This window comes from Callithrix jacchus, chromosome 2, assembly GCF_049354715.1.
Source record: "Callithrix jacchus isolate 240 chromosome 2, calJac240_pri, whole genome shotgun sequence".
Lineage (NCBI taxonomy): Eukaryota > Metazoa > Chordata > Mammalia > Primates > Cebidae > Callithrix > Callithrix jacchus.
In genome coordinates this window covers 151030372-151057527 of record NC_133503.1, presented here as the reverse complement: position 1 = coordinate 151057527, position 27156 = coordinate 151030372, and the positions used below count along the sequence as shown (strand labels likewise).

The following is a 27156-nucleotide window of genomic DNA, read 5'->3' as shown; positions in this document are numbered from 1 at the left end:
ATTTAGAAGACCCCATTGTCTCAGCCCTAAATCTCCTAAGTTGTTAAGCAACTTCAGCAAAGTCTTAGGATATACAAAATCAGTGTGCAAAAATTACAAGCATTCCTATACACCAGTAATAGACAAACAGTGAGCCAAATCATGAGTGAAATCCCATTCACAATTGCTACAAAGAAAATAAAATACTTAGGAATACAACTAACAAGAGATGAGAAGAACCTCTTCAAGGAGAACTACAAACCACTGCTCTGGTGACATGTCTTAAGATAACCAACTTTATTTTCCTTTCCTTTCTAGGATAGCTGGCAATAAGCAGTGACCAGCTGTTTTTTTTTTATTGTCTCCACATTCAAATGCCAGGAGCCCCACGGATTTTAATCAGGTTTTGAATCAGGCTATTTTCTTTCTTGAGTGCTTTGCATTCCTATTGCCTCCCCAGGTCTTTAATCTTGCAAAGTCCCCAGGAATTGCTCCATTTGGCAGTGGATTGTTCCATTCAGATTTCTTCCTTCATAGGCACACTCTCAACCCAGGGAGGGACATGAGGAAGCCACTCAGGACTGAGCATGAAATCACAAGTTCATAGTTGCTTTCTTAGACCCAAAGAGGTTTTTGTCTTAATAGCACCATTGCTAACACATCTTTAGCACCTTATTTGCAATACAGGTAAGTTAGGGAAAGAATGTTAATATAAACCTGGTTTGGTCTGAATGCTAGAGAAGAAAAAGTCATAGTACGCAGTGGGGTGTGTGTGTCTGCACATACCGTTAAAATGACAGCAGCTTTTCTCCACAGCAATGTTCATACACACGTGCTCCATTAAACATCCTTTTTTGAAAAAGCTACTAATAACACCCACATATAGGAACCATGACTCCTCTATGAAAAAATAAAAATAAATTTATCAATTTTTGGTGCTAATTAATGCCTAAAGATGATGGTTTTTGCCTGGTCATTTTCCTTTTTTTTTTTAACACAACATCCATCAACTTATACTGAATGTCCATGTTGTTTGTACATACTAGATATTGCAATAGTAAAAAGATCAAAACTGGGGAGAGGCAAAGGTATTTTTTAATTTATTTAGGTTTTAATTTATTCAGATATGTAAATTTTACTTCAGAGCTAGAATGGTTCATTTTTGCCAAACTGCACTCATTCATTCATTTATTTATTCAATTATAAATACTTATTGGGCACTGTTAAATACATGAGAGACTACAAGGAAGTCTCCCTATTTTGAAGAATCCAACTCCATAACTCAGAAATAAAAAAATACTCATATATAATGTTTTATAGCAATACAGAATAATATTCTTTAGAATTAAGTGCCAACTGGGCAGTATCAATACCAAGAAGATGGGAAATAGCATTTGAACAAAGTGGAACTTGAGCTGGGGGTTGAAAGATGGATAGATTTTGAATTTGTAGAAAAGAAAGAACCATCCTGGCTAACATAATGAAACCCCATCTCTACTAAAAATACAAAAATTAGCTGGGTATGGTGGTATGTGCTTGTAATCCTAGCTACACTGGAGGCTGAAGCATGAGAATCGCTTGCACCTGGGAGGCAGAGATTGCAGTGAGCCAAAATCGTGCCACTGCACTCCACTCCAGCCTGGGTGATAAAGCAAGACTCCATTTCAAAAAAAAAAAAATAAAAGAAGAAGAAGAAGAAGAAAGAGAAAGGGAAGGAAAAGAAAGGAAAGGTATTCAAGGCAGAGAACATAGAAAAATGTGCCCAGATGATGAGCTGGGCTTGTATGAGGAAGCATGATTAACATAGAGAGCAGAGGAGTAGCATGAAATATTCATAGGTAGGTAGTATGAGTGAGTGTTCAGCCTGAGTTGGCGAAGCTGAGGAGGTGTAAGTGAAGTGCTACAAAGTATATCAGCCTGAAAAATGACTCCACCATGAGAAAGTATGGGAGGGAGGTGGGGCGGGGCAGGGAGTATATACATGAAGTCTATATACATAACCAGGTTCCTAACTTATAAATATTTTAATTTCTTGTAAATGGGTTATCTAGCATCCTACTTATTTTTTTTTCCTATCCCTTTAAGCATTCTGGTGGTAGACAGATTCTTTGTAGCCAACAGAAATTTTGTAAGGGAAGATGGGAAAAATATATAAAAGAGAGAGAGGAGTATCTAATTCTCTGTACTGAGCATTAGCCTGGAAGTGAAGGGTGCTAACATTGGAACCAGATTCCCTAGGTTTGTGCCCCACACTTCCATTCATTGGCTTGCAATTTTACACAGGATGCTTAAACTTTTTGTTCCTTATTTTACTAAACAGTAAAATGGTGATAATATTAGTCCCATCTCATATGGTTGAATATTGAGACCAAATATGTAACATTCTTAGAAAAGTTCCTAGTACATAGTAAGTGCTGAATAAATGGTAGCTATTGTTATTCCAGTGAGGAAGAAGGAACTCAGGCAACCAATACATCAAGAGAAGGAAGAAGAAACTGATAAATCTGATTTTCTTGGATGCATTTAGTATTAAACAGTGCTAATCAAACTGTACTACTTTATACCAAGGTGAAGCACAACCTCCCTGGATACGTGATTATTTAAGAAAAGAAACCCCTTGGTTCTGTTAGAACAGAGTTTTTCAACTGTGACACTATGGACATTTGGGGCCAGATAATTCTTTGTTGGGAAAGAAAGGCAGATGTCCTGTGCCTGGAAGGATATTTAATAGCATCCCTGGCCTCTATCTATGACATGCCAGTAGCTTCTCCTTCCCTCAGTCATCACAACTAAAAATGTTTGCAGACCGTTTTGTTCCCCAGATGTCACTGGGAAACAAAATCACCCCCAATCAAGAACTTCTGTGTTAGAATAATCAGATGGATACCCATTGCTTGTGTTTTTCAAACACAAGAACATGGCCAAAGTCAATACTGGTACCACTAGCCCATGCCCACTCAAATAAACCAGACAGCTTTCATCTCAATGCACCTCACTGAGCAGAAACCACCCAGCCCATATGCCAGTGTCAAAGGCAGGTAGGTGGTAGAGTGCAAAGGTACCAACAAAGAGGAGGAATTGGAAATGTGTTGATGATTTAGCAAGATTTGAATAGTGCTTATTTTTTAAGCAACCAGAATGGCCTGAGTAATACCATCATCTCTTTGCTTCTGTAGAATAGGAAAATAAAAATAGTAAACATTTGGCTTTTCGTAGCCATTTTTCCTTAAGAAAGGGTTACTTTAATCTGTATGTCATGTGAATCTCTTACACACTTACTGCTTCTTGCTTTTTCCGGGGCAATTTGCTTTTTAAAGCAGCAGGCAGCATGTCAGACAAAAGGACATCATGGCCTGGATGGTCTCTGCAGATGGGAAGCAAGACCTTTCTGATTGAAGGTGATCTGTCTGTGCCTAGAGAGTTAATATAGCTAGATTTTTTCCCATCATAATTTATCAACTTTAGAAAGATCAATTTCAGCTAAATGGCTATATGCTGTGAGCGCCGAGACCACTGAAAGCTGCATACTGAGTTGCAGCTACAATGCGGTACGTCTTAGTCATCTTGGGCTGCTATAATGGAACACCACAGACTGGGTGGCTTCAGCAACAGATACGTATTTCTCCCAGTTTGGAGTCTGGGAAGTCCAAGATCAAGGTGCCTGCTGAGTCAGTTCCTGGTGAGAGCTGTCTTCCTACTTTGCAGAGAAATGCCTTCTTGCATTCTCACATGGTAGAGAGAGAGTAGGAGATTTATGTCTCTACTTATAAAGGCACTAAAACTAGAGTGGTGTAGGGGGACAACCTACATGACCTTGTCTAAATCTAATTACATCCCAGAGGCTTGACCTCCATATACCATCACATTATTAGGGCTTCAACATATGAATTTGGGGGAAGATACAAAATTCAATCCATAGCACAGCGGGTACTCTCCAGTAAAATAAATGGAAAAAAAAAGAGAGAAATATAAAATTATCTCTAAGAAGAAATAATAGTAAATGTAGAAAAAATATAGACTCTGTTCAGCAAAAACAATGTATTCAAAAATCTAAAACTCTAGTGTTTACCGAGATATTTGAAATAACTTTAGTTGGCTACAGGCAAAACAAATGAATTGTGAAATGACAAAACATGATACAGCATTTCTGGAGAAACTGACACAATACGCAGAGAAAAGCTGCAGAAAGAATAAATATTCTTTACTGACTCCAAATGAGAAAAGCTACTGCTCGAAGATAAAATTAAAGACAGGAAAATTGGATATCTGTTGCAGGAAATAAAACTAACATTTTAAATCAGATTATTGACCTATTTCCCCCAACCTTATTATTTTAGGTTGATCTGGTAAATAAACCCACTGGGCAAATCTTATGCAGGCAGGTAGCTAAATTAAGTGGCCTGAGTTCTTTTTTAATTTCTAATTTCTTTGACTTGTAACATAATTAAGAAATTTATAATGAGGTGAATAATAGAATTACTTAGTAGGGATATTATCATATTGAATTTGTATTTGATTTAAACTGAAACCTAACCATTTTGAAAAGCTTTGTGCTAACTGAATTATTGTCTGCTACATGGTAGATGCTCTTTCTTATTTGTCCACCGTGATCTGCTTTTACTTGGAATATTACAGTGTTTGATAACACATCTAGCCGTAACCACAGAGCTTGTTACAGCTTTTCATATTGGCAGCATAACTCTCCTGCTCTCTTGACTTAGCATTTCAAAAGCGAGGTTCATAAAAATCCTATTTGTAGAGCAAACATCTAATTCTAATTTCATGTACCAAATTTGGTAGTCATGGCTTTATCTTCAGTGCATTTGCATTAACATAAGATGGTAATGTTTCTAGCTTCTCTACCAAATAACATTCTAGCATAAGCCACCGAAGGGCAAAAGCCCAGCAAAATTCAAGCATGTGACATATCCAGAGAATGCTAATACTCAGTGTAGCTGAAAAACTATGTATGAATGAAAAGGAATATTAAATTCTGGAGTAAAATACTTATTTTGAGTTTGAAGTATTTAATTGTGACCAAAAATTGTTTCTTCTCATATAAAAATAGAAGGACACCCTGGAGAACTGTGGCTGTCCCTGGAAAAGGTACTTTTGACTTCAAAATATCGCTGAAGAATTTGTGCCTGAAGCCTCCGTGAAGGCAGACTTTTGATGAAAGAAAAAGGATTTCTGGTTTTGAAAGCTCTTCTTCTTAGGAGAAAAAAAAAAAACCTTAGCAGAAACACAAACTGATCATTGAATCTTTTTAAAAGTTAGTGCTAGGTAGGAAAAGCAATAGAAGAATTTCAGACACTACAGGAAATTCCTCAAATTCAATATTTCCCCCTTACTGACTTTGAAACTTGAAAATGATTGCAGGTTTATGTGTCCCCACCCACCAAGTTCATAAGTTGAAGCCCTAATCCCCAGTGTGATGATATTTAGAGGTCAAGCCTCTGGGAGGTAATTAGTTTTAAACAAGGTCATGTGGGTGGGCCCCCCACCACTGTGGGATTAGTGCCTTTGTAAGTATAGACACAAGAGAAATCTCTCTGTACCAGAGAGAGATCCCTCACCAGGAACTGACTCAGCCGTACCTTGATCTTAGAATTCCCCGACTCCAAACTGAAAGAAATGAATGTCTGTTGCTTAAGTCACCCAGTCTAAAATACCAGTCTATAGTATTTTGTTATAGCAGCCTGTACTAAGACATACTGCAACCTAGTATGCAGCTAGGAGAGCTGATAGTTATATGAACTTTATTATTTACTGTTCTTCCATTTCACATTGTTTGTGGCAGATGAAGCTTGCAGAACAGCTGGAGCAATAAAACAGCCCAGATGTTTGTGGTGTTCCTTGAGCTCACAGGCTGGGGCAACCACCCAGTAGAAGTGGGACAATAGAGCTATGGCCCCTCCTACAGAAACTGCTGAAAGCCGGGGAGAAACACTCAGTTTCACCCCTCATCCTTATGTCCAGTCTCCTGCCAATGCCTCCCATCAGAAACCAACTGGCAACGCAGCCAGGAAAACACAGACTGCAAGGGTCAGCCTCCTACCACGCAGGATACAACATAGGGAGGGCAAGAAACATATTCAAGAACAGGGAGGGCAAGAAACATATTCAAGAGCAAACAGACAAATGACAGGCACATCTTGAATATAGTAGTCAAGAGACAAAAGTGCTTCTACTGGTACAAAAGTACTCTGTATGCTCTCTCTCTCTCTCTCTCTCTCTCTCTCTCTCTCTCTCTCTCTCTGTGTGTGTGTGTGTGTGTGTGTGTGTGTGTGTGTGTGTGTTTGGAAGTTGTTTTTGTTTCGTTTTAAGATGTGAACCATACTAGTTAATATGATCTTCTCAAGAAGCCTAGTAATATTGCACAGTTCCTTATAAAGCAGTACTAGAAGGATACATGTATATACTTCAAGAATGGATGGTAATATACACATGAGATATGTCTTTTAGTTCTTGTATTGCTCTGATGCATCAGTTGTAGCTTGCCCTCTTCACTTTACTTTGAGGAGTCTCGCTCTGTCACCCAGGGTGGAGTACAGTGGCACAATCTCCACTCACTGCAACCTCCACCTCCAAGGTTCAGGTGATGCTCCTGCCTCAGCCTCCCCAGTAACTGGGACTACAGGTGCACACCACCATGCCCAGCAATTTTTTGTATTTTTAGTAGAAACAGGTTGTTGCCATTTTGGCCAGGCTGGTCTTCAACTCCCGACCTCAAGTGATCTGCCCACCTCGGCCTCCCAAAGTGCTGGGATTACAGGCTTGAGCCACTGTGCCCAGCCCTTTATTCACTTATTTTAATGGTGCATTTCTGAAATTTGCTACCATCAAAATGATACAACCATGGCCTCGTCAGCCTCCAAGGAATGTGGTATGAACATGGATCGTTCTAACCGTACTGAGGCACAGTAAGACCAGGACTTAATTTGAGCAGGTGAACTGAGCACAGGGTTTAATAAACCACTTCTCCGCTGTGATAAAGCATACTAGCAAAAGTGCTATGGTTTCTATGCACAGCCTGCAGCTGAACCCATTACAGGATGCATTATTTGATGGGAGATCTGAAAGACTGAAGAGCAATTACTCTCTACAACCAGGGGCAAATGGCAACTGTGGAGCTTGGCCTTTTCTCATTTCTTGGTTTCCTGAGGCCAGAGTTCTCTACAATGACCAAACCTCTTTGCTCTGGCTCATTTGAAAAACAATGTCATTTTAAAGGTTAGATTGTGTATGTGTGTGTGTGAGAGAGAAAGAGAGAGAGAAAGACAGAGAGAAAGAGGAGAGAGAGAAGGAGGATTTTATAGTGATTTTTATGACAATAAAAAATGCTTTGGAAACATTTAATGAGAGGGGTCACAAAGGCAAATGTAGTGTTGAAAGAAAAAAGTTAGTTTTAGCTCTTTCAAATCTATTTTACCAAAACCCAAGGCCTAGAAAAGGGACAACAGTCCTCAGTTACGTCCATTATTAGGCCCTGAGGATAATCTTTCCTTGCCTTCCTGCATATCATTTTCCTTTCCTCCTCTCTCCCCTCCCCTTTCCCCAAGATATAGAGCTAGCTGGGAGCTCTGTATGGCCCCATATGGTTGCTGTGGTGTTGCTTTTCCCAACTTTAGCAGGCAGTGGACTCAAAGACAAGCAACACCAGTGTCTTGTGCACAGTTGAAGACTTGCTGATTTAAGTATATTTGCAAGATCCTGGTGTGGAGCCAGGCTGCAAGCTCCCTGAGATCGGAGACCATATCTTTCTTCTTCACTGCTGTCTCCCTAGCTCCTTGCATAATGCCTGACAGTGCATTTGTTGAAGGGAAATAGAATCAGATAGTATTTTGCTTCTGTTTTCATTTTTCTGCTTTAACCTTTTCTAATTAAAGGTTTCAAAACAGCAAGGAAAATCACAGTGAGTGCTGTTTAGAGAATGGTTTTGAGATAATATGTCAGTACCATGTGAATAATTAATAATACCAGTTTACCAGTAGTATTAATATCTTCTAGTCATATAGTGACTCTGTGGTTTTGAAAACTCTTCCATGAACATTTCTCATTTGGTCCTCAGGAAATTTTGGCAGGAAAATGTGTAGGCTTTGTTCTTTCCTCTCATAGAAGAAGAGGCAGAGGTTCAGAAAAGCTGAGAAAATAGTCTTAGTTTTTCTAATTAGGTACAAAAGCTAGAACCCCGGACTTCTGAGCTCCTGCTCCATTGGAAAGGTTGGTATTCCAGTTCTGTCATATATTATCTGAGTGTTTCTAGTAACTTACCCTTATAAGTCTTTACTTTGCAGTTTCTTCATCTGCAAAACGGGGAAAACAATGGTTCCTATCTTAAAGGGTTGTTGTAAGAATTAAATGAAATAATAAGGTAAGGCACTTAGCACAGGTCCTGGCACAACGTAAGGGTTTAATACATGAAGCCACTGTTTTATTACTATTATTACATGTCTGAATTTATATATTATACATATTTCATATGTGAGTTAGAAAGGCTGGGGTCTTCCTCATCTCAGAAGGTGTTCCTTGCTAACTTAACAGATTTAAGGCCTCCAGTCTGCCTTTCACGCCGGAGTGTTTCTCACTGCTGCTCCCCAGTGGGTCTTCATACGTGCTGCAGGTTGGGTATCTGCTGTGGTCACAGTGCTTACCACCCTCTCTCATGGACAGGTTACCTAGTCATTGCAAGCATGGGCCTTCTTTAGCAATTGTATTGTTAAGTTGTTATGGTTAATTAAAATATATATATATATATATTCACACACACATGATAGAACCACAGCTTTTATCCAAATATAAAATAAACACATGTCAAAGATATTTAACACTGGATTTAAAGATGGAACTAGTAAGATGTTGCACAGACTCAAGGGAATATTCAGTGAATGCACACATACAGGCAATCGGGAATGCAGAAACAAATTTATCAAGTGACATAACGGGTTAATATCCATGGAGTGAGAATCAGATGCATTGCACCAAACACAATTTATTGGCATTTCTTTCTACTTGCAAGAACTTGTATTATTATCGGTTTTCTACCATCTACAGAGCTATTAAATAGCTCAAAGATGATGAAAAGCAGAGAGAACCTGGAAAGGTGTGCTGAACAGGGGCCCCAGTCATCTTTTCTGCCCACTTTGAAGTTTTTCACAATCTTCCCTGACGGTGGGATCTCAAAGAGTAGTTTACTATTGGAGGAAGAGAAGGTATCACTATATCCAGTTTACTTATTTCCCTGCCTAGAAAGGAGGCTTCACAGTTCTAGGCTTCAAAAGGCCTGAGCGAGTTTTCTCCTTTTGTTCTCTTCTTCTCTTAATACCCTCTTCTCCCTTTCCTGAAGATTCCATCTCTAAGTTCCACAAAATCCACAAACTCATAATCCCACTCCTTCTCCCTGGAAGTCGCAACTCTCCCATAGGGGAATTTCTTCCTCCTTGGTCCCGTCTTAACGTCTCACAAACCTCAGTGTTCAGGCGTTGGATGAATGTGTGTGAAGCTTCTCTTCTCAGCCACCAGGGATACAAAGACGAAGGAGAAGGCTCTGGTACCTTAGTGACAGCAAGTAGGTACAGGATTCTAAGCTCAGCTTCCCCTTCAGCAAGTCTGATCGCCTTACCATTAACCTAAGAAGGAAGCGTATCTTGCCAAAGCCTCAGGACAGTATAATACAATTCCCTCAGGACAGTATAAATCTTGTCTAATTTGTGAAAAGGGTATTTCTAATAACATGACTTTGGCTTTGCCCTTGTGAAAGAATAACCCAGGCATTTTTGAGCTGAGGAACGTCTTACCCTTTCCTAGGTCAGACTTTCTTTCTCTCCCTTTGTTGTCCAGAAGGGTGATCCTTGCTTCATCTAGTAGTTGTTGCTTTTCTTTCTTGCACAGAAGAAAAGGAATGTCCAGTTGTTTCGACCACACATATGAATTTGACATTGTATAAAATCAGAAAGATTAGAAATTATAAGACGGGCATGATGGAAATAGGTCTAAGTTTAGATTTAGACTAATAAGGGAGAATTGGATGTGGTGCAAGGTAGTTCCAGGACTAGGTGGATCAAGAAAGCTGCTTCTTTAGCTCTCAAAAAACGTTCTCAGTGCTGGCTCTCTGCGGCAGACTTATCACGGAGAGGTGGATCAAACAGATCCTTCCAGAACATGCAGTTCTGCTTGCTTCCACATGCGGCTGAATGACACTCCTGGATCTATGCAGAATCAAGCATTTTTTGTTTCCCCAGGAGATATATTATTTTCTTCTTTTTGTTTTTTTTTTGAGATGGAGTTTCGCTCTTGTTACCCAGGCTGGAGTGCAGTGGCACAATCTTGGCTCACCGCAACCTCCGCCTCCTGGGTTCAGGCAATTCTCCGCCTCCTGGGTTCAGCCTCCTGAGTAGCTGGGATTACAGGCACGCGCCACCATGCCCAGCTAATTTTTTGTATTTTTAGTAGAGACGAGGTTTCACCACGTTGGCCAGGATGGTCTCGATCTCTTGACCTTGTGATCCACCCACCTCGGCCTCCCCAAGTGCTGGGATTACAGGCTTGAGCCACAATGCCCGGACTATTTTCTTCTTTAAAAGATAATCAAGATATGAATTTCTTACCAAGTTCTACATTCAACACAACGTAGGCACCTCCCTCCCTGTGCAAGCAGACAGCACATTGAAGACAAGCACTCGCAGGAGCCTTGGGATATAGACCCGCATGGGCCACTACGTAGTGGAGCCATCTCAGGCACTCACATCTAGAGTCTCAGCTTTGTCATCTCCAAAATGAAGGTGCTGGACTGGAAAAGCAGCTTTTCCATGATGTCAAGGTGCTAAGTCACTCCTAAGGTATCCTCTTCCTAACCGTCAGTGCTAGATCAGAAAGGAAAATGTTATTTTACCAGACTTAGATGAATAGCCAGTCACACAGATGTCCTTTGCAGACTGTGATGGAGTGAACACTTGCCTTCCCTTACTGTGGTCAGTGTCAGGGTATAAGAGGTTCTGTGGAAGAACCTGCCAGTAACACATCCTAAAAGGGATGCAGAGGGGCACTGGCATCACATAAGATGGCAACTCATCTTCTCTGTTGCATTTTATGCTTATGTTCTGAATCAGGCATTTTTGCCATATTCAGTCTATCATTCACTCATTCATTCAATCTCTAGTTCTACATTACTGTTTGAGTAACTTCTGTGTGCCATATATTTTGTTGAATGCTGGAGACCTAATAATGAACAGACAGTTGAGGTCTCTGCCCTTATGGTACCTATAGTCAAGGGGGCATATGGGTAAGTGAAAAAGTTATACTGAGTGATGTATAAGGCATATGTGGGCTCACATGAGTGACAACTAACCCAGAGGAAGATGTATGCTGAGACCAGAAGGAGGAGACTGAGAGGGCCTGACACAGAAGCCAGAAATGTGTTTTAGACAGATGGTACATGCGATGGCTACAGGTGATTTCTTGCAATACTAATGAAGCTTAAGTTTAGTGGTGTCCCCATAAACTGGCTCTTTGAAAAAAGGATGAAATTATTTAATAATCAGTGCTTTTGATCCTTACTGCAAGCTCCAGAATACTGCTGAACTTTGGGCCTCTTACTAGGACAAATCCCCTCTTAATGTCTTAATAATTCCCCCAGAGCAGGCCCTGAGACAGGAGTTTGCACACAAGTAGTTTATGTGGGAAGTGTAAGAAATATCCATAGCAGGAAGGTAAATGGGCTGTGAAAGGGAAGACAGCCAATAAAAGGTGTGTTTTCAAAACAGCTACCATTATGGGTAACCTGTGCTTAATCTTTCTTGAAAATTCTGAGAATCAGTGTGATAACCTGAGAAGAAAGAGAGCTGGGGTATTTATACACCAACTCCTTTCAGTCATTGGCTCAGGTCTGCTCCAGATTGTGTTATTTTCCTTTTATATTTTACCTTCCCTGATGAGCGGAGTGACCTTCCATTGCTTTGGAGAAGGCTGTAAAGCATAGAGATGCAGATACTGACAGCTGGAAGTCAGCCAACAAGCACAGAAGTGGAAAGGCCTGAGGGATATAGATAGCATCTGGTACAAAATATTTTGTGCCTAATTATGGATTTGTAATTTGAATTTTTCTTAAATTGGGGCCTCAGTTTTTTATGAATTTTAGACCTCACAAAACCTGAAACCACCTATAGTGATAGCCCTTATTTGCTGAAAATACAGCATGTATGGGAAAATCAGAGAAATTAATAAGCCCATATCAGAATTGGAGGGAAGATTGAGGGTAGCAAGAGATGAAATAAGTAACTAGAAAGTTGAAGCTAGAAGCTAGAAAGCTAAGCCAAGCCCCTTGAGGGGCGCTCTGTTAAACTGGGCTTTTCTAGATTTGGCTGAGATTTGTTGGTCTCTGCCAAACTCAGCTGGGCTCCTTGTGGCATCTTATTTCTGGGATGGGCTGACAGAACAGAACAACCCCTTTCTGGGATGGGATCTTCCCAAGATGAAAAATAAGAACCCAAGAGGGCTGATGGAACCTCTCCATGCCTCTGATGTCTGTTGATCACAGTGGCACAGGTCAAATCTCCTTATTATCCACTGGCCAAAGTGATTCACTTGGCCAGATCCAAAGTTAGTAGAGCGGGGAAATATAGTTCACCTACAGGGAGGGAAATAATGACTAACAACTGTAATACAACCTACTACTGGATTTCCCCCAAAACATTAATATATCACCTATACATAAATAAACCAGAAAACCTGGAAGAGATGGATAAATTCCTGGAAAGATATAACCCTCCTAGCTTAAATCAGGAAGAATTAGCTACCTTGAACAGACCAATAAACAAGCAATGAGATTGAAATGGTAATTTAAAAATTACCAAGAAAAAAGTGCAGGACTAGACGAATTCACATCAAATCCTACTTGATAGTGAGATAGTGTGATTTCTGATCATTTTTCCTTTAGCTTTTCACTATTGTTAGAATTTGTAATAAGAACGTAGCAATTGTACCAAAAAAAACCCTATACTTCTAAATAATAAAATATTGAAAAGCATTTATTTAAGGATAATCTTTTAAAAATTTTCCTTTCTAATGTGTTATTTATGAGTTAATGTACATATAAAAGGCCTAGCCCCTCAACTTCCTAAAACTACCTATTTGTCTTTATGGCATGTGTAACTAATCAGACTTTCTTATGTGCCTATTTCTGGTTTCTTAGTATTAGTCTCATTAAATTTTTTAATTGTGTATATATCTTTGTAAATCACCTGCAAATACTTTGTGGTGTTAGCTAGGAAATAAAGAAACAGATTATTTTAAAATTAAAAAGATTATTTTAAAATTAAAAAGAAAAATAGTTGTAGGGAATCATCCCAGTAATACTCAACCCTGATAACATATACAACTCACCTGGAGATTTCTTTTTACTACCTCCGATGAAGACCCTAGAGGTTCCAATTTAATGTTTCTGAATTGGGCTAATTTTTAAAAACTCTCTGAAGGTTGAAAAAAATAGAATAAACAAATGATTAAATTAAGTGAAAAAATAACAAAAGGGCCAATTGTATGTGATGAGCACAAGCAGGTTGGGAAGTTTCTTTACAAACTTGAAGTAGGCTGTGATACTAAAGAGACAAAGCTCACAAATATTAAAAAGAATAAGGGAAATGGATGCAGTAGAGCAATATTAGCTTCAAGAATTAGAAAGGGACTGCTATTAAGATCTGTTTGAGCTTCACTGAGTGAGGAAGAATGAGTCCTATTCTCTCTGATACCTCATATTTCCCACATACATGCCAAATCAGACACTAGGAGACAATTGTTTTTGTGGGTCATTGAGATGCATTTTGTGAACTGTTTTTCAGAACATAGTGATTAGGCAAAAGTCTATTCTCCACGAGAAGGGGTTGAACTCATAGGAAATTACTTACACACCCTGAATAGCACGGAAGGAATACCAGAAGTCTTGTACAGACGTGGTTTGTTCACTTGTTTATAGCTCTTCAGACTTAAATTATTTTATTCTGTGCAGAGTTCAGTTATTTATATGTAAAATACCATAAAACATCAAAAATTCTTTTATCTTGCTGTCTCATCCCAGCTTTTAAAGAGATTCCACTTTAACATTTGATAAGAACTGAAATGGGGATAAATTATGGTTTCCTCCTCTCTTTCTCTTTGAAGATTATGCATAAATGTTGAGAGAAAGCCTGGGGTATTTGTTTTGTTTTGTTTTAGCTAAATGTCAGGTAAATAGCAGGCTCTTTAGAAACTATGATCTGGTACTGGTAAGGTCTGAGTTAACTGCCATTTGCAGAGTAACCATGGTGACCAGCATGTGGCTTCTGATTCCATTAATCTTGTTGAGATTAACAGTAAATCCCGAAGGATCTTTTGCAGTGATTTAGAAATAAATCATCTTTTCACATGTATTTTGTTTGGTGACAGCCACTCTCTTTCAGTGTGCATCTCTACCCAACAAAGAAATAAGACAGTCCCATTAATGAGGTGACTGGAAATGGGTCCCTCAAATAAGAAATTTCACAAAATACAGACAATGGTGAAAAGGTAAATACATATAAATACCATGTGAAAGGAGGATTTCAACAAACATGAGTCATACCCCTGATAGACATATAAGGGGAAGGTCATTTACTCCCAGTTAAAAATTTACTTATATAGAACCTCAGCCTAGAGATATGGACTGGAAACAAAATTTGAGACTCCTTAATGAAAAAATCCCAATTATTATTTCAATTATAGAAATTAGAAAGGATAAATTAAGCCGGATTTGGGAAAAGGATCAGGTGGCTGCCCAAGAGGAGACTAATAATGTGTTCTGTTTGCAATTTAAAAAGTAGAGTGTGGCCCTACCTAAAACCATATTTTGCCTACAACAGCCCCAGATCATGTAAAATATAAGCCTAATTTTACAGATGAAGATACTGAACTAAACAATTCAGAATGACTTCCCCATACTCACCTAGTATCAGAGCATTCTTTCAAACTGGCTGAATAAATTGTTGAGTCTGAGTTGGAAGGGATGAGAACTGAATTAGTATCCCCACATTCTTCTGACTCTAATACCTGTTACAGTATAGATAAAAAATACAGAACTCTGGGTCCTTCTTAACTCATGGGGCTTATACTTCTTCATCTCTAAGTTTTTCTGATTAAGGGAATACTCTGAGCTCTTATTTCAACCTAGGTCTTCACACATAAAATAAAACATCAAGAACACAATAGCATTTCACAAATTCTAAGATGCACCATTTTTCATACTTTAACATCTATGGCTGGGCATGGTGGCTCGCACCTATAATCCCAGCACTTTGGGAGGCCAAGGCAGACATATCACTTAAGGTCAAGAGTTCAAGACTAGCCTGGCCAACATGGAGAAATCCTGTTTCTACTAAACATAAAAAATACAAAAATTAGTTGGGCGTGGTGGCATGTGCCTGTAATCCCACCTGCTAGGGAGGCTGAGGCATAAGAATCACTTGAAACTAGAAGGCAGAGGTTACAGTGAGCCACTCCAACCTGGGCAACAGACCAAGACTCCATCTCAAAAAATAAAATAAAATAATCTGTGACATTGAGATATGTCTTTTAATCAATGGCTTATTATGATCACTATGCAGCAATACCAAATGTAGATTTCATTACTTGTACATGTACTAACTTGGTCCTAGCTGCTTATATTGCCAAAGTCATACAGTTATTGGTACATGGATCGAAAGTTATTGTGTATGTAGAAAGAGGTATAAATGGGCCGGGCGCGGTGGCTCAAGCCTGTAATCCCAGCACTTTGGGAGGCCGAGGCGGGTGGATCACGAGGTCAACAGATCGAGACCATCTTGGTCAACATGGTGAAACCCCGTCTCTACTAAAATTACCAAAAAAATTAGCTGGGCACGGTGGTGCGTGCCTGTAATCCCAGCTGCTCGGGAGGCTGAGGCAGGAGAATTGCCTGAACCCAGGAGGTGGAGATTGCGGTGAGCCGAGATTGCGCCATTGCACTCCAGCCTGGGTAGCAACAGTGAAACTCCGTCTCAAAAAAAAAAAAAAAAAAAAGAAAGAGGTATAAATTTCATATGAGTGACACATGAATACTTATTTTGGAGTAATGAACATCATTTTACATTTTCTTGCAAAGCAACAACATAGTGCTCTACAGGACCTAAAAAGGGAAGATACAAGTAGATCCTGCATGTCAACCTACCATGCACTAAGCAAAGAAACTAAAAGAAAAAAAAAAGCTAACTCTTTCAGAATACATGAAAGGAATTTCAAAGCAACAAGAAGCTGATTTGCTTCTCATTTGCTACATCTTTTTGTTCATGGCCATTGTAAAATAATTTTGATCTTATCATTTATGTTAGGTTTTATGATGGGTGGGAATTCACAAATCAGCCAGCATGGTTCCGATCCCCTCTTGCGGATGGTGGGACTGTACCTAAAGCTCCTTTCCCTGCTCTGCTGGTGCAGAACAACATCAGAAAGTCTGAAGTAGTCAAAACCAAGCCAAACATTGAACATTTGTAACCCCAATTTCAATCATAAAATTAACCAACTCTAATAGCAAATCAGTCTTTTTTTTCATCTTAGTACAAATGCTCCAGGACCACAGTTTTTCTGTTATTAAAAAGAAAAGCGGTCTCCTTTGGCTGTCTAAGCTTTCAAAATAATAATGCTTTATAATTCCCTGATAATTGTATAAAGTAAGCATTTTACATTATTTCCCTGGCAATTTAGAAAATTTGAAGTTACATGAAAATATTTCTCATATAAGAGCAAATGGAGGAGAGTTTGGATCTCATAATAATCATGGCCAAAAAAAGTATATTCTTCTTGGTTATATATTTTTATAAATTATTGAGGAGTGGGGAATATTGTATATGCATAAATGTATAGCCTATTACAGTAGCCTAAGACCCCATGGGTTATTATTATGTAAGCAGAACTGAGATACTCAGATGTGTTTAGGTATAGAAGCAAGCATTCCATTAATTTGGTTAAAGGACATAAATCAGCTAGTGGATGGTAAGTTATGCACCTTCCCGACCTTCACAAAAGCACACCGACTTGAGTTTATACAGTTAGGGGTGCAGTCGGATATACTGGCCCAAGTCAGAAGAGTGCTACATTTCCTCAAGCATTCATTTGTCCTCAAGAAACTCAGAAGCTGGGTCAGTAACACCCAACCCAACTTCTGAGTTAGACAACTCTTTCCTTAGACACTTAGACAACTGTGACACACTCTGGTGGATCCCTTGTCACTAATCTCATTCTGTGTATCTAATTTCTAGCTTTACTACAAGGATTAGCACTTTTTCTGTTAACATAAGGGCCTCTACCCAGGGCCTGTCCAAGCCCTGGCTTACAAGACCTATAGGAACAGAGAGATCATTTCTTTTAATTACTTGAGGAAACCTGATCAGATGTGAGACCCTTCAAAAGAAACTTGTGACTTCCTTTGCAAAAATATATTAGCATTTGTTACTTAAAGTGTTTTCAAGATTAAGATTTATTTTACACCCTAATTCATTATGAATACATTATTTTTCATATTCTCCATACAGAAGATTAAGTGAGGAAAAAGTATAGAGTTTAGAAGTTCTGTCTTTATTTCTCCATTCTATAGATACCTGCCAAATCTCACTGTTGCTAAAGGAATATATTATTAACTTAGATATCAGAATTAGAAAGGTCATATTGTTCTGATGAAATATGCTGTGACTCTGAGATTTCCAGGTAGAATCAACAATCTACTTCCCCAGATAATTTAATCTCATTCGAAAAGTTAGATGTACCTGGTTCAGGGGAATATGCTGAAATCAAACCCTGTCTGCCTCTTTGCTGTTTCCTTTCTTCTCAGGAAGGAGAAACAGTGATCATAGCTCATTGAAAGCTCTCCGGCTGCAGTTTAAAGCTATAATATTTGCTTTTTATTCCCTCTTCAAGTTGAGAACAGCTCATCACCATTCTCTTTTTCAGTGCTCCTTCTCTTAACACTTGTTTGTAACACCATTCACAAGCTTTACTCTTCAACATGTTCCAAATCTATTTTTTTTCAAACTTTAATCATTTGTTTACATGTCAACATTTCAGTATTTATTTCCTGACCACCCACTGGGTAATATATCTTTCCCACCTATCTTAGACTGCTCTCAAATAAAAATGTGGCCAATATGAAGGAAGAGTAGAAGAACACACCTTCCTCTAGAACATAGTTATCCTCCAGATTACAATAAATGCACTAGAACTTCACTTTTTGAACCTTTAATGAGTAGTATGGAAACATGTTTTTAAACTACAGGCTTGAGAGCCATACTGCCAGAACATGATTCCCACATTTGTCACTTTACTGGCTGAGTGATCCTGGGCAATTACTTAACCTCTCTATGCCTCATTTTCCTCAACTGTAAAATGCGCATAACAATATTCTCCTTAAGTAATTCTAAGGATTAAATTAATGCAACATATATAAAGTGTTTAGAAAAATACCTGCACTTTTTCTCTGCCTGGCATTGCTGGGCCTGGAGGTCTGTGTCAAGCTGTGGATGAGGGTCTTTATTCCACAGAATGGGGTTTATTAAAGTTGTTAAGAATAAGGCCCACTAAGAGATACCAAGTGAAATTTAGGAGATGACAAGAGGGTAAAATGGATTACTGTGCTCAAAAAGGCTCAGTGATACAGGACAAAAATAAATACAACACACTCAAATACAGGGTGATAGTCTGTATAACAAACAGATATCATTTGTCAGAATGCTTATGCCCATATAGAAGGGGATACGGTAGTCTGCACAGTATATGTACATGGTATGAACTACCAAAATATGGTGTGAAAGTTGGTCTGACAAATTATGCTGCAGCACATTGTACTGGCCTGCCACTGCCCTACAGGCTTCTCAGTAGGTTTGTCATGGAAGGCCAAGTGGAGATAATCAGAGATTAATGTGATATGGAAAGCACTGATGGTCAGCCTGATGCCTTTACCTGCTATTTGGATGTAGGCCTTGCCAGAATCATCACTGACAATAAAGTTTTGGGGGCCTTGAAGGGGGCTGTTGATGAAGGCTGTTCTGTCCCTCATAGTACCAGATGATTCCCTGCTTGGGATTCTGAAAGCAAAGAATTTAATACAGAAGTGCATGGGAAACACATCATGGGTCAGAATAAAGCAGATTACATGCATTACCTACTGGAAGCAGATGAAGATGCTTACAAGAAATGGTTCTCTCCATACATAAAGAACAGCATAACTTCAGAGCGGATGGAGATGTACAAGAAAGCTGAGATTGGCTGGGCATGGTGACTCACAGTCCCAGCGTTTTGGGAGGCTAAGGTGGGTGGATTGCGTGATCCCAGTAGTTTCAGACCAGCCTGAACAACATGGCAAAACCCTGTTTCTACAAAAAAAAAAAATTTATAAAAAGTTCCCAGGTGTGGTGGTATGTACCTGTCATTCCAGCGACTCGGGGGGATGAGGTATGAGGATCGCTTGAGCCCAGGAGGTCGAGGCTGCAGTGAGCCAAGATCATGCCACTGCACTCCAGCCTGGGTGACAGAGTTAGACTCTGTCTCAAATAAATAAATAAGACAAAAAACAAAAGCTCATGTTGCTATACAAGAGAATCCAAACTATGAGAAGAAGCCCAAGAAAGAAGTTAAGAAGCAACAGCAAACATTATGGGTGGAACAGTCCCAAAATGTCTCATGCCCAGAAGAAAGATCAGGTAGCCCAAAAGAAGGGAAGCTTCCTCAGAGCTCAGGAGCAGGCTGCTGAGAAATAAAACAGACAATGTTCTGGGAAGATTTTTCAGATAAAGACAATAAACTTACTGGCTAAGCAGGTTGGAAAAAAACAATACCTGTAAAAGCAAACTATTACATTTATTATCTAAGTTCCAAAATCAAAAGTTGGTTATTTTGTGATGATTCATACTGTAGGCTTATTCTAAGCTCTAAATATCCTGTTTATAGCAACTTAAAATGTCAGCCCATTGTATTATAATTTTGACATTAATCAACCTGATATTTTTCTTTTATAAAGGCAAGGCAAGAACATATTTACTCTCATGATTCCCTTTTTAAAAATTACCACTTCTCCTAGATTTCCTAAGCTGCATTGCTTTAGCTCTTTAAGTTGTTGGTGTGATAAGAGAAAATAATGTGTTTGTGTGATGGGCTGTAAACAGGTTGGCCAGCTATCTCAGTTTGCCTGAAACTGAGGGGTTTCTCAAGACATCGGACTGTTACTGTTTAAACCGGGAAAGTCTTGGGCAAATCAAGATGGCCTGGCTACTCTACTATAAAGGTATTGCATAAGGTGGGGGTAAAAGAGGAAAGGAAGATTCAGTAGTAGTAGTAATCTCATCAAATACAAAAGGATTATTAGTACACCTCCACTGTTCCCTTGATTTTTGACTTATGCAATCTCTAATGAGTATCTGAAGGGTAAAACTGCACCAAACTAATCAACTCTAAATGTCAGGCACTTGGACTTCATGTGTTTTTTTTTTTTTCTTTTGCTATCATCATCACCTGTGGAAAGTATTTCTTCTCCTTCATTTTATGCTGTTCTACTTTCCTCTGATAATGTTGTGCTTGTTCTTTTTCTTTTAGGTCAACTCAAATCAAAACATATTCTTGGGATAATGCCCAGGTGATTCTGGTTGGGAACAAGTGTGACATGGAAGACGAGCGGGTCATCTCAACGGAGCGAGGCCAACATTTAGGAGAACAGCTTGGTAAGAAACAAATTAATAAGTTAAAAAGAAACAGAATTTGTTTATTATTTTTAACACTGTACAGAGTTCCAGTGAATTGTCAGGGTGGAGTTAATGAAATATTTGTCAATCCGACAGTGGAAAGCAGTATATCCTCCCTAAGTGGACAGTCTATTTTCTCCCATTTACTATGGCATCATGAGAGCTCAAGCACAATTACAGACGCAAAAATGATACTTAGAATTTTGGTATTAATACAAGGTATTCAAATTCTTCTTCCGTGAGAAACACAGGTTATGCCTTGCCCACTATTTTTTTTCCTCTCTCCATACTCCATATTGCATTCATTGAGCTCTTTATTTTATTGTGTGATTATTGTTGTCAGGTTTCCATCGGAGGAGGATAATGGCACAGAATAGGTCACATCCTAGATTCTGATTCTAGTGACATCATTGATGAGCCATGTTACTGTTACAACTCCCTTTGAGACTTAGTCACCCCATCTCTCAAGAAGAGTATCATAGCCCATGCCTACTTAACCAAGTCCTTGTAGATAACAGCAAATGAGATAATAGATTTGAGAGAGCTTCAGAAATGGCACAGCCATTTCAAACACAAAATATTGTATTTAAAGAGAAAAATGCTGGCATGAGTGGAGTAGAGATTTAATGCAAAGGAGGGATTGATGATTAACTGATTGATTGAGTCAAGAAATTTTTACCGGGCACTCACGTATGCTTTGTATTATGCCAAACATCATGGGGGATACAAAAAAGTGATTCACAGTTCCTAGGCTCAAGTTGCTCCCACTCAAGTGGAGACTGAAGACTGGAGATACACATAAGGAAGGAGAAATAACAAGACAGCAAAAACAGGTCAATGAGGAGATGAGCTGCAAGGCAGATGCCGACAGGAAAGCAACAGGGAGAGGGAGGCAGACACAGGGAGGGGGAAAACATTGCCAGAAGGAGATGTAGGAGTGGAGTGTGATCGGAGGAAGATAAAGAGCAGCACAGAGAGGGTCCCTGGGAAGATCAGGTGTGGAAATGAATAGCACCAAGAGGAAGAGATGTGTGATGAGAGGAGATGGAGATCATTTGGTTGACATGGCAAGATACAGCTTTAATGGTCTCTAAAGAAGAGTAGAATTTGCAGCAACAAAGGAGATGAGGTATTATTAGTAAAGGGCACCATGAAGCACGGACATTGAGATGAGCATAAGTTAAGAGGATAGTGAGCAGAAAGGTGAGAACCTAACATAAAGTTGCAGATGTGAGTTGTGGATTTGGGGAACAACTCCAGTCCTAGAGTTGAAGGGGTTGGAATTCTTTTTTGTTGTTATTTATTTGTTTTTTGTTTTTTGGTAGACCACTGAGAACATTGAGACAGTCTTAACAAAGGAAACTTTGACTTTTAACCTTTCTGGCCAGGACCTGCAGTAAGAAATACTTTCAATTTAGTATCCCAGTACCTACAGGAGTAGAGAGAGAGAATGAAACAAAAGTTTCACAAAACACATTTTAACTTTACTTGATGAGATTCACTCTGTTTTCTGTCTTAATCTTTCTTCTTTTTTTAATAATGGTGGTCCCAACCCATCTCTAGAAGCAGTATGTGTCTCAATCTATAATTTGAAAAACACTGTTATAAAGGGGATGATTCGGGATTGATCTGCTGGTATTGTGCAACATGAATCAAAAAAGCAAAGGCCCTTTCATTGGGTCACTCTTCCTCTTGATCATCTCATAACTGTATACAGTTCACTCTGAAAGCCTGACCATTTCTCATAAGCTTAATGAGTTCATTAAACTAAAATCTATCCCTGGACGGCCACAAGAACTCCTCTGCCAAATATCTTGGAGCCACCCAGGAGAAAGTTACATGGCTGGTGTATGGTCTCCTGTGGCTACTTTTGAAGTTATCATCTCTGACACAGGGGCTCTTGCCACTCCACCAATTAAATAATGTCTTATAAATAGTCCAAAAAAATTGAATTAAAATTTTTTTCTTAATCATCTTAGGACCTCAGAAAGATAAGAATGGAAAATAGTAGATCCCCAAAGAAAGAGAGGGAGGAAACCTGGGAAAGGGTTGGCAGGTTGGCTTCCTAAGACGGTCTCTTCCATGTCTTCTTGTGTTTTCTTAACTAGCTGGGTACATGCCAGAATGGGGAAGAAACTGCTACACAGATGTAGGCTATCTCTATGAATAAAAATTAAAAGCGTTTCTTTCAAAATATGTATATATCCAAGCCAAGATTTATTTAATGTCATTGATACATAAGAGGCAGGTAACTGGCTAAATTTTTTACCACCCTCATAAATTACTGTGATATTGAGAAGACCAGGTTGTGAAAGAGGATGTTAGGAGGATGGAAATGCATCAGGAGGGTGACTTTTCTACTGCTCCATCTACTGGCATACACAAACCCTGTCCATTCAGTACACAGATGTAGCAAAGTTCCTGAAATTCTGAGGCAGAATGTTTTATGTTCCTGTTCAAGTTCTTCCAATGGTATCTAATTGATTTTTTGCTCTCTATTCAAAAAAACCCAGTTGTTGTCATAGCAACCAACACATGTGCATTCTTGGAGAGTCATTTACCTCATTTAATGTGGCTTGTTCTCCTCATGGCTACACATGCTTCTACAAGTGATCAGGAGAGATCATTTGTATTTTTAAAAATGCTCTCGTGATTTAAATGTAAAGATTTTAAAGGTCTTTGCTTTGTTGTTTAATGACTAAAGAATTTTATTTTTCAGAATACCATCACATACACACAAAGGTTCCACACTGTTTTTTAAATGTCATTACTTCATCTTGGCAGATGGCTTAAAATAATTGCCTTATCGATCTGGTTGCAATTAATTGTCCATTGTGAATTGTTTTATCTGTACAACATTTGCTCATCCTAATGAGGGTCCTTGATGGAACCAAGTTGTAATGGGTCTCTTAAAAAATTCTTGTATGGCAGCTGTCATTCTGAATCCAGTTTAGTTCACCAAGCATTTATCAAATGTTTACAATATGCCTGTTACTCGGAATGAAATGATAAATAACCCTGCCTTTAGGAGCAAAGACGATAGTGCCTGAGATAGACTACACAGACAAAGAGCATTTTTCTGGCTTTCCCTTTCTCAGCCATTTTATTTCATTTGGCCCTTTGAGCACCCCTCCTTGCTGAATGCTGCCTGGCTGGCATTTATGACATGGTGCTCTATGTTTTCCTCCTCCCTCTCCAGACTTGCATTCAGTTTCCTTGGTAGACTCCTCCTCCTCTTTCTGTCTCTTGCACTCTGGCTTTCTATCCGTAGTCTACTACTCCTCTCTCTCTGGAGTTTTAACTCCACCTCCATACTAATGGCTGCCAAATCATGTCCCAGGCCTGACCTCACACTGGCACTTTAGGCGCCCACTTCAGGCACCAACATCCACCTGCCAGCTGTGCATATTCAGTACTTCTGATTTAGAATAGTTGTCTAAGCATCTGCAGCTGAATTGGCTGGGGTGCTTTTTCAAATGCACATTCATCAACCCAACTCAGACCTGCTTCATCAGAGTTTTTGATGTTAAAGGCTAGAATCCACCTTTTTAAAAAATGCTTTTGTGACTTTTATATGACTAAATATCTATAACACTGGCTTTTGTGGGAAGCGAGTGTTTGGAGAGGGTAGGGAATTGCTGCCAGAGCTAAACATTATCCTATGGCTGGTATTATTTTCCCATGCATGTTTTAACAGTCTATATGTATATACCTATAAAAATACATAAGAATATTTTTTAATTTTATATTAAATTTATAGTATGGTACTTATATATGCAAAATCTCATAATTTAAGTTTTAAATGTACAACTGGTATGTCAAATGAGAAAAAAATTTGGAGCTACAATTAAAGATATGCTTCATAAAATACAAGTAATTTCATGGGAATAGGAACAAAGAAAGAAATTTATACAGGAGAATGGATTTGTATTGCCCTGAAGCCACAGGTGAAAGAATATTTCAACCATTTTTATAAGCTTTAAAAGGGCAGAAGGTGCAGAAACTCCCGTTTCTCAAAAAATGTAGTCAGAGAACCAAAGACTGCAGCTAAACTAAAATTGCTTCCGGGAGAAGTCAATATTAATAATTTGTAAGGAGCCAATTTTAAAGTGTTTTTAATTTGCATTAATATTTCTTCCTAAAACAAATAACAGATAGTATTCCCAATTATCTCATTTATACAATTATAATAGTCTCTGAACATATGTATTACCAAATTCCAGATACATCCTCTGTAGCCTTCTCTCTTGTCCAGCACAAACCCCATGAGAATTTCTGAAAGTACAAAATATTCTTATATTTTGCCATTTTTCCAAGACCTATAATTTGTCTTCCCTTCTTTTCCTATTTAATAGCTCTTTTGATTATTCATCTGACAAATATCATGTATCTTCCCTCTCATGAAGCTTAAAGTGTGGACTTGTCTCAGAAATACACTAAAATATTATGAATATTTAAACAGGGCTGGAAACATCAATACAAGTATAACTCAAAGAATGAAGGAAGGGCATGAAGTTCTATGAGTGAGTAGTTACCTCTCTTTTTGGAAAATGAAAACTGACAAAAAGACACATTCTATGTCTGTAAACTCCAAAACACATTGATTTGATAAATACTGGCTAAATTAAACAATTTCTTCAAGTTTCTTGAATTAGAAAGAGGTAAATTTAAGATAAATGAGAAAGGATATTCTTTCACCTAACAAAAAATATACTAATGGAACCAGTTACCTCTGAAAGTGGAAGGCGGTGCAGGCAGGACATATAATCACTTCCCAAAAAAGTCTAGATAAATCAATGAAGGCAGATCTACCATGGCTAATGAAGGGAGTTTGCATTCCGTGGGATATTTCCGTGTCACCAAGGATAAGAGTTTGGGCATACTGACCATGCTACATCATATGCCGTGGCCTCACTTTCAGAAGCAAGATGACTGCAGTGATTCAAATATATAGATTAGAAAATATATTAGTTAGAAAACTCTACCTCCTTGGATTTTAGGAACATGCTCTTGATTTCTGTTGAGCCTGAATGACCTCAGCATGCCTGATTTGGGAACTCCGACTTTTAAATTCTCTAATTCGTTCCTATGAACTTTTCAGTTTAAATCACCCTTGTCTCTCACTGCCAACCCAGGTAAGGAGAAAGGCATTGGCTGCAATGTGAAATCATAAAGTAGTGGAAACCCTGAACTTCTGGATCCTTATGCTCTAGCCATAAGCAACCAGGTTCTCTTTATACAATTTCTACCAGGAAAAATTATAATAGCAGCATCATAGCTTCTAGAACTACTAAGCTCCACTTCAGTCATCATACTCTTGATTCAATCTTGAGTCACACAATAGGTATTTTTTTTTCTTTAGAGATGGGATCTTGCTCTGTTGCCCAAGCTGAAGTGCAGTAGTAACATGATCATAGCTCACTACAGCCTTGACCTCTTGGACTCAAGCAATCTTCCCACCTCAGCCTGCTAGGCATTTGGAACTGTAGGCACGTACCACCATGCCTGGCTATGGTTTTTATTTTTTAAGAGACAGAGTCTTGCTATATCACCCAGGCTGATCTGGAACTCCTGGGTTCAAGCAATTCTCCCACTTCAGCTTCCCAAAGTGCTGGGTTACAGTCGTGAGCTACTATGCCCAGCCCACAATGGGTCTTAACTAAATTAAGTTTCTCATCTTAAAGTCCAGGAGGAAGTTAGGGCATATGTAGCTGGTAAACCTATTCAGACTCTGACCTTGGACAATCTTTCAGTGATCCACACAATCCAATGGAAGATGCTAGAAAATAACCAGATGATTATGAAGAATAAATTATCCTAAATCAATCTTACTCAAATGCATAATTTCTGTTTTCAAAATGTGCTCAGCTTTCTGGAACTTCCCCAAGTAATAAACTGAAAAACTCCTTAGCCAACTATGCTGTGCTTTATAAGAAACCTCTGGAAATTCTTGGTGTCTCACTCTATGTCCCAGTTACATTGAGATAATTACCACTAAATTGTACAGCAATTTCTCAGCACCACTTTAGGGAAGCTATAATCAGAGCTATTTAAGGTGGTTCTCATCTGAATAACTAAAAACCAAGGTGTTAGAGAGTGTGCTCTTTTATTTGCTTGTTTGTTACATTGAGACTGCTGATATTGAGAATAGCAGGGATATCGGGAGTCACTGCTAGGCTTCAGCACATTGAGGGGACCTTGCTTATTTCTCAAAATAAGTAAATAAATAAAATCAGGAAAAACCAAGGCAGGGACAGGGAAACAAATCTAGAAGGAAGACTGGACAAGGAGTAAGGGTTCTCGACCTTGGCTACACATTTCGATAGGCTGGGAAGCTTTTAAAAATCCTACTGACCAAGCTGCATCCCTAGCCAATTAAACTGGAATCTCTGGGCTGGGACCCAGAAAACAGTATGTATTTTTAAGTCCC

The 27156-nt window shown here is 38.9% G+C and overlaps 1 protein-coding gene across 2 annotated transcripts in view; it reads left to right on the top strand.

The window, feature by feature from the left end:
- Window positions 1–27156, top strand: part of RAB3C (RAB3C, member RAS oncogene family) — a 286347-nt gene that overhangs the window by 232745 nt on the left and 26446 nt on the right. For both annotated transcript variants that reach the window (XM_035291538.3, XM_017969908.4), the window contains exon 4: window positions 20581–20705. In XM_035291538.3, coding sequence (XP_035147429.1) covers window positions 20581–20705 — 125 coding nt within the window. The remainder of the gene's footprint in view (window positions 1–20580; window positions 20706–27156) is intronic.